This window comes from Vicia villosa, unplaced genomic scaffold (assembly GCF_029867415.1).
Source record: "Vicia villosa cultivar HV-30 ecotype Madison, WI unplaced genomic scaffold, Vvil1.0 ctg.001162F_1_1_3, whole genome shotgun sequence".
NCBI classification, from domain to species: Eukaryota; Viridiplantae; Streptophyta; class Magnoliopsida; order Fabales; family Fabaceae; genus Vicia; species Vicia villosa.
The window spans coordinates 230,619-238,248 of NW_026705510.1; the positions used below are offsets into that span (position 1 = coordinate 230,619).

At 36.5% G+C, this 7,630-nt stretch overlaps 2 protein-coding genes across 2 annotated transcripts; one reads left to right on the top strand and one right to left on the bottom strand.

Moving 5' to 3' along the window:
- The first annotated feature begins 681 nt into the window (after window positions 1-681).
- LOC131633670 (protein GRAVITROPIC IN THE LIGHT 1-like) lies at window positions 682-3,200 on the top strand. The gene is made up of 2 exons (XM_058904363.1): window positions 682-1,823; window positions 2,080-3,200. The coding sequence occupies exons 1-2, from the start codon at window positions 1,148-1,150 to the stop codon at window positions 2,856-2,858; spliced, it is 1,455 nt and encodes a 484-aa protein (XP_058760346.1). The 5' UTR covers window positions 682-1,147; the 3' UTR covers window positions 2,859-3,200.
- A 141-nt stretch (window positions 3,201-3,341) lies between these two features.
- On the bottom strand, window positions 3,342-6,778 carry LOC131633671 (mitochondrial uncoupling protein 2-like). Its single transcript, XM_058904364.1, has 9 exons — window positions 6,472-6,778; window positions 6,154-6,387; window positions 5,985-6,063; window positions 5,253-5,386; window positions 5,074-5,172; window positions 4,854-4,958; window positions 4,461-4,535; window positions 4,251-4,337; window positions 3,342-3,646 (listed from the first exon to the last, which is right to left on the bottom strand). The coding sequence occupies exons 1-9, from the start codon at window positions 6,547-6,549 to the stop codon at window positions 3,623-3,625; spliced, it is 915 nt and encodes a 304-aa protein (XP_058760347.1). The 5' UTR covers window positions 6,550-6,778; the 3' UTR covers window positions 3,342-3,622.
- Window positions 6,779-7,630: the final 852 nt, after the last annotated feature.

Here is a 7,630-nt window from a genome sequence, read left to right on the forward strand (position 1 = left end):
AATGGTCTCGATCTATTATCCATTCATCGCATAAAAAGAACAAAGAGAACTAAAAAGAGATTGAGTGAGGTCGAACACGTGTCACGTGTGGGGGAGAGCTCGACATGTTCCCATGCATGATATGAGGTGACTCATCAAACATGTTCCCAACAGCTAACGAGAATATCCTTGTCATAACTAAATAATCCAAAATCTTATTGATTGACTAAGCACGTTTCATATTTTAAATGAATGAGTCATTCCCCATGTTCTCTAATCGATCAAAGTGAGCGTGTGACCAATGTTATAGATAAAAAATTGACATCCCTCAAATGGTTGAAATTAAATAATTTCTAACTCAAAAACTAGATAAAAGTATCAGTTATTCACATATTAAAAATATAAAAACTTTGGCTTAATTTACCACAAACAAAATCACATCTTTGTCCCCAACGCAAATCCAAAATTTCTCCGTTTGTTTTATACCAAAATTGTAATAAAGAGAAAATAAAAAACTTTTTAAATGTAGTGAAAAAGTATACATATTAAGTTTAGAACATCACCCTTATCACCCTTAAGTTTAGAACATCATCACCCTTATACATAGTAAGACCATTTCCCACTCATCTCCACCACATGCAGCTTTTTTCCATTCCATTTCATGATTCCATATACTCCACAATCACATTTCCACCATCCACTCTCACAACTTCACACACTATTGTTCCAATAACCATCGGTTAAGTTTACCATTTTTTTCAAATTTTCTTTTCATTACTCATTTTCCTTAATTACCCCCAACAAAAACCACCAACTCTTCTCCATCATCTTAATAACATGGGCTCACACCTCCATATCACATCCTATCTCAAACATTTATGTAATCTAACTGGTAAATCACTCATGATTATGACTTGTTTTATTTTACGCCTCTTGGGGTTAGCTACCTAGTAGTAATAACAACTATCTTATCCTACGCACCCTCCTCGTGCTTCTTCTGACACTCAACCAGCGAGTCATACCCAGCACGTGTTCGTTATGCAAATGCCTAATTTTTTATTCAACCATTATTGACTCACTGGTCCCACTCAGCTTCTTCTACTACCATTCTCAAACCTTTTTCTCTTTCACTGTCTCTCTGACTCAGTGACTCGGTCAAACACAACCAATGACGCGAAAGGTTTCAAATTTCTCCGATCTGATCCAAAGGGTCACCGCTTCGTGTCTTCTCAACCCACTTGTTCCAGTAAGAAAGGTAGTTGAAGACGACTCACCATACGAATCAGACGAAAACAGAGACGAAGAACAAGAAAATTATCATAATGACGACGGTGATGATTCTGATGATGATGGAGATGAAGTTTTGGAGGAAAAGAATGCCGATTTCAAAGAAGACAAAATGACGGGGTTGAAGATTCTGAAGGTGAAGCAAATGGAAGTGTTGATGGAGGAAGTTTTCGAAACGGTGTCGTCTATGAAGAGATCATACGTGAAGTTACAAGAAGCGCATTCTCCGTGGGACGCTGAGAAGATGAGGGTTGCTGACATGGCGGTGGTTTCTGACCTGAGGAAGCTTGCTGTACTGAGGGAACGGTTTCGTCGGAATGGCGGCGGAGGTGGGAAGAAGAGTGGGAGGAGAAGAGGCTTTGGTGTGGCGTCGGTGAGGGAGGTGGTGGCGCCGTATGAGGCGGTGGTGGAGGAGTTAAAGAATGAGGTGAAGGTGAAGGATTTGGAAGTTCAGAATTTGAAAGAGAAGCTGGAAGGTGTTGTTGCTCTTTCGAGTAATGGTAGTGGTGAAAAGAAACCAGGAAGATCTCAGTCTAAGAGAAAACTAGGAATTCAAGGTACATTAACTGGTTTTATGAAAGTGTTGTGTTTCATGTTTGGTTTTGGATAATTCAGAAAAAAAGATACTTTTTGGTTTAGACTTTTAGTTTAGATTTGATGCTTTGAAGTAGAGAAGTGTTTTTTTTCAAAGTGATTCTAGCATGTGCATTCTGGTTTAGCTTTTGGAATATAACTTTTAAGGGGTTTCAGAAGCTGATTCAAGCTAATACCAAGTTACTGTTTTCTTTTTTGTGTGTGAAATTTATTCTGCAGCAATTGCAGCAGTGCCAACAGCAGAACTGTTTGAAACAACTATGGTGCAAGTAAGAGAAGCGTCGAAATCTTTCACATCTATGCTTTTATCTCTAATGCACAATGCACATTGGGATATAACGGCTGCTGTTCGTTCGATTGAAGCAGCTACTGCTTCTACTGACAAATATCATAATGCTTCGACTTCATCGATTGTATCAGCTCATCATGCTAAGTATGCGCTTGATTCTTATATATCTAGGAAGATCTTTCAAGGGTTTGATCATGAAACTTTCTATATGGATGGTAGCCTCTCTTCACTTCTGAACCCTGATCAGTTTCGTCGCGATTGCTTCACTCAGTACAAAGATATGAAGTCCATGGATCCTGCTGAGCTTCTTGGGATCTTACCGACGTGTCATTTTGGAAAATTTTGTTCCAAGAAGTATCTTGCTATTGTTCATCCCAAGATGGAGGAGTCCTTGTTTGGTAACTTGGAGCAGAATGGTCAAGTCCAAGCAGGAAACCACCCAAGGAGTGAGTTCTATAATGAATTTTTAGGGTTGGCAAAGACTGTGTGGTTGCTTCATTTACTAGCATTCTCGTTGAATCCTCCACCGAGTCAATTTGAGGCAAGCCGTGGAGCTGAGTTCCATCCACAGTATATGGATAGTGTCGTGAAGTTTTCCGGTGGGCGGGTACCGGCCGGTCAGGTCGTAGGGTTTCCGGTTAGTCCTGGATTTAAGCTTGGGAATGGATCTGTTATAAAGGCTAGGGTTTATTTGATAGCCAGAACATAATGTTTTATGAGAGATTAGACTAATCAAATTATTTGTCTAGCAGGATTAATAGGCTATTCATGTAATAAGAAAATCCTTTGGTTAGGTAATTGTTTTTCCGGGTGAATTCAGTTTGAACATGTACTCTCATGATATTATTTTGAATTTGACCTTGAAGATAATGATATAGTTAATTCTCAAAATACTAGTATGATAGCAAGCAATATGATTCGCCATCGAGAGGAAAAGAGAATTATTAGATTCCCTGAATGCAAAACTACTTTGGATCTCACAAAGATGAAAGAACCAGTAAAATAAAATCCATTTTCACCATCATAGATTCATATGCAAGGTAGTGTACCCAATGACAATATTTGAATTGAGAAACAGGTTACAAACCAAAAATTGGTGTTAATAGATGCTTCATTTCGTTGGGAAATGGGTAATGTATTTCCCAGAAAAATGATGTATCATAATAATACAATATAGTGTACACCTATAAAGTGAATGTAATTTGACCGTAAGAATATATGAATGGTAACATCCACTGTCCACAGGCACGCAGGTAACAAATATAGAAATACAATGTGACTTCTCTGCATTGCAGAAATACGAAATAATAATTGTAGAAATCTTTCTCTTGCAGCAAATTTAAGAGCGGTTAATTGTAGAAATCTTTCTCTTGCTGCAAATCTAAGAGCCGTTGGGTAGCTAGCATTCATCCGAGAAAAGAAAAGGTATTTCTGCTTGCTGAATCTAATCATCATGAAGAGTAACGACAATGTTTATCCTCTAAAAACTCCTTTGGCCTGTCGAAAGGATCAAATGGTGAGCACTTCAAATATTGCAAGGCAGAATCATGGTCAAATACAGTTTTAGGAAAAGTGAAGTTTACCAACAAACAGTTAACAATATCAAAAGGCGAAAGCAAAGTTATGGTTTACAAGGCCATACATAGGTGCTTTATATATCAGAAAAGTACTTAAAAGAGATGGTTTTATCGGAAAATTTACATGTATGTTTTAGCTGAGAGTCCAATCTAGAACAGGACCATTCTACTTGGCTATGAATGACAATTTTCAAAACATAGATCTTCATAATTGGACGTGATCAGAGGCAAAAATAAAGGTCACTAATTTCTCTGGAGTGGGTATGTTAGAAACTAAATCAGAAGAAACATATATGCAGAAATTATGCATTCATCGGCAACTGTATTGTAAAATTTTCATTCAAAATCTAGATTAAGACCATGACAGATGTGGCATACTCTGTCTAAGCTGTGTAATGAGAGCATATACAAGTGGCTCAATCCTTTAAGCAGAACATTTACATATTGATAAAAAGGTGCAATGTAATATATTAAAATTAAGAGGTAATTCTACCGGCATTACCAGTTTAATATGTATATCTTACTTGTTCAAGGGTAAGGAACATAATCACATTCCAGGCTCCTACTCGACCAAAATTAGGAAGGAAGCCTTTATAAAAGGCCAAAAATCCCTGAAATACATTTGTGACATGATTGAAGTTGATATCTTTGTCATATAGAATAATCAGAACACCCAAAATAAAAGCTTAAAAAAATAACATGATAAGAAAAAAGGTGCTAAGAAATTCACTAACCTCATTGAACAAAGTCTTGAGAAAACAGTCAAATGTGTTTTTGTAGCTCGGGTCTCCCATCATCCTTGATTTAACCTGGAAAATTAAAAGTGTGGATAAATCACAACTTGATTTAAAAATTTAAACGGCGTTACTTCTTAACAGTTCACCAAAAATTTTCCAACTGAATATTTTCATGTACCCTGTGCTATAGTGAATCTTGCAATAGTTTTAAATTTTCAAAATGCCAGGTTCCTTATAACTCTACAAGGATGTTTGTGGGAGAACATAGCGAAAAAGTGTTTTGATTCATCATTATTGATGGCCTGTCATTACTATCAAAGGTTCATCTAAAACTCAAGTACAGACTGCAGGTAAAGAAAATTGGAGGGAACGAGCTGGGTTAGAACCTACCACATCAACAGGAGAACCAATAAAGACGGCAAAAAGACCTGCTCCTAAGCCTGCTAGGAGGTGAGTAAAGGCATTGTCCATGAACCCTGGAATTTTCAAAATTGTCTGCATAAGTATAAAGAATCAGAGCAGCATTGCAATTGCATTTTATGTAAGGCAACAAGTTACAACATTGAATTCTAGCAAAATTCCAATTTAGAATCTCTTCTAATGTTATTACCTGTTTCACTTGATCATAACTAGCTAGTTCAGCAGCATTTATAATTGCATTTCGTGCTATATTAGGCCCAAGTCCAGTCCACAAGGCCCCTAACCCTTCCTAGTTTAACAAATAAATATAGAATGAGATGCCATTTACACATATAAAAGAACCCAAAAAACACATGAAGAAAGTCTAACATGTTTCAATATGGTTGAATATGCATCCATAGCACCAGAATAACGCTTAGGTATCCCGGACGGCAAATGGCCTTCGGCTTGAAGCCTAACTTTGACTAGGTCAGTTGGATTAGCGATAGTGATTGCCAAAGCACCTAACACAAGTTTAAAAAATTGAATCAATGACAATAACATATAAATATAACCTGTGCTATAAATGAGGAGTGCTAAGTGCTAACTAAGTGTTAACCACCTCAACTCTCTTGGAAGCTATAATTCTCCACACTTTCAATTAAATAAGGAATCATTCACATTATTTGCCAAAAATAGAAACCAACTAATTTTCTTATGAATCTCCTCAACTCTCAACACTTCCTTTCTCCCCAACATACAACCTATTTTGTAAACTATCTACATCACCTACACTAAAACCCAACAACTTAAACCTACATCAAACAATTACTATTTCACATTTATGATAAATTTTAGATCCACCTTATCAAGGCGAAGTGGTCGCTCGATAAATAAACACATAAAAACATACAAAGCTTAAAGGGAGTCTCCGTCTCCGACCCTAATTTTTACTTATACCAATGTTAACTTAAGCATCGAAGTGTCTTTTGCCGAAATTTTTCCCACAAGAGAATCCAAGATCCTTGGAGCTTCCATATAAAAAAAAACTTCCCTTTATGTTTCAACCCTAACATTTAAGCAACAAGAAGAATTGGGTTATGAGGTAGTAATACTACTGACCAGTTAGAAGAGCAGCAAGTATCATATGGTACAAAGGAACCTCTCCAACAAATGCAGCACCAACAAGAAAAGTTTTAACCTATGGAAAAAGCAGTTCAAAATCATATGATTACTCCAATCCAAATCAAAACTTGAAAGTGCTATAAAAAGAAAATGAATTACTACTAACAGGATCATATAAGGCAATTCTCAAACCACCATACAAACACTGCCTATGCAAACCAGGAACAATGCCTTTCCACAGCGCATAAACCCCTTCTTCTCTAGCAATAGTCTTAACAGTTCCAAGTAAACCTCTATACTTAGGTAAACCCATTCCACCATCATCATCATCAACTCCAACACTTCCTTTCTTCTGCAATTGAAGTCTCACCTTAGCTGTATCCAACGGAATAGTACAAAACTACAATCACAAACACCAAAAACAAAGATCAAAGCACGAATCTGAAAAAACAAGATTCACATAAATGTAGAGAAATTGAAGAACCTCGGCGAAACAAGCGGCGAAAGCGCTGCAGAGGAAGGATTGAGCGAAGGAGATACGGTTGGGATCTGAGATTGACATTGTTGAGTGTAATGGCGATGATGAGTGATTGAGAAAGATGGTTGTTGTTGAAGTAACAGTAGAAGAATAGTATCAAAATCAAAGCGATTGCTTTCGATTAAGTTAAAGGTAGATCTTGTTATGCTACTGATAAGTTACTACACCGCTTTATAGTTATTACAGGAGTGATTTAAATGTTTACTAATTCAGATGTGTTGCTTTCGTGTGCTATGAGTAGGGTTGTTTTTGCTTTACTCACTCTAACAACCTAACCAGATTTATTTCTTTTTCAATTCATTTGGTAAGGTTTGGACCCTAGTTGGTTTATTTGTCTATTTTAGTTGTACAAATGAAAATGAAGAAGAAAAAATTTATAATTTTGTAGTTTAAAAATTATTTTTACATTGAAAATTACTATTCAACTAACTTATACGTAAATTTATCCAAACAAAAATCATTTTACTTTCAACTCACTTTTAGCTATAATCGATTTTATATAATCAATTTGTTCTAGTTCAGCAAAATTCCCAAAGCAAAAGCTCAATCACATATAAGCTCGGTTAAAATAATCTAACTTATAAAGTTAGGAGACATAGGGTTATAGATACACTTTTCTGATATCCACTTTTCAATATACTCATTTTGGACTATGAACGGACTTGGGCGTTGGAGTGAAAACCTTGCAGGTCCACCACGTCGGAGATCAGCACCACCAATTTAGGATCCTCTAATATCGATCAACGACAATTCTGATTCTAGAACATAACCGTGACAGAGACAATGGAAATTGACTCTTAATTCCCGCAAATTTCCTGAAAAAGATCATCCCCGATCCAAAGTCGAATCTTTACCATAACTGCTGCAAGTAGGAGACAATCACCTTATACATCACAATGAATAGATCTATTAGATATTATAATGTCATTCCACCTCAATTGACCGCCATCAATGAGATATGTAACACAACGAAATTTGGTGTTGATATGCCAATCAAACTACAATTGAAACCAAAATGCAAAACAGGAATCAAGTGGCATTATGATGACTAGTTCGCGAGAAGATAAATGACACCCCGAGCTTGGAATTGTCTTCATTTGACACT

Excerpts from the sequence above, each read along its gene's own strand:
- LOC131633670 (XM_058904363.1), top strand. The coding sequence starts at position 1,148 with ATGACGCGAAAGGTTTCAAATTTCTCCGATCTGATCCAAAGGGTCACC. Across the intron at positions 1,824-2,079 it reads GAGAAAACTAGGAATTCAAG|CAATTGCAGCAGTGCCAACA; the intron begins GTACATTAACTG and ends TTTATTCTGCAG.
- LOC131633671 (XM_058904364.1), bottom strand. The coding sequence starts at position 6,549 with ATGTCAATCTCAGATCCCAACCGTATCTCCTTCGCTCAATCCTTCCTC. Across the intron at positions 5,173-5,252 it reads ATTCAACCATATTGAAACAT|GAAGGGTTAGGGGCCTTGTG; the intron begins GTTAGACTTTCT and ends TTGTTAAACTAG. Across the intron at positions 3,647-4,250 it reads TGTTCCTTACCCTTGAACAA|GCCAAAGGAGTTTTTAGAGG; the intron begins GTAAGATATACA and ends TCCTTTCGACAG.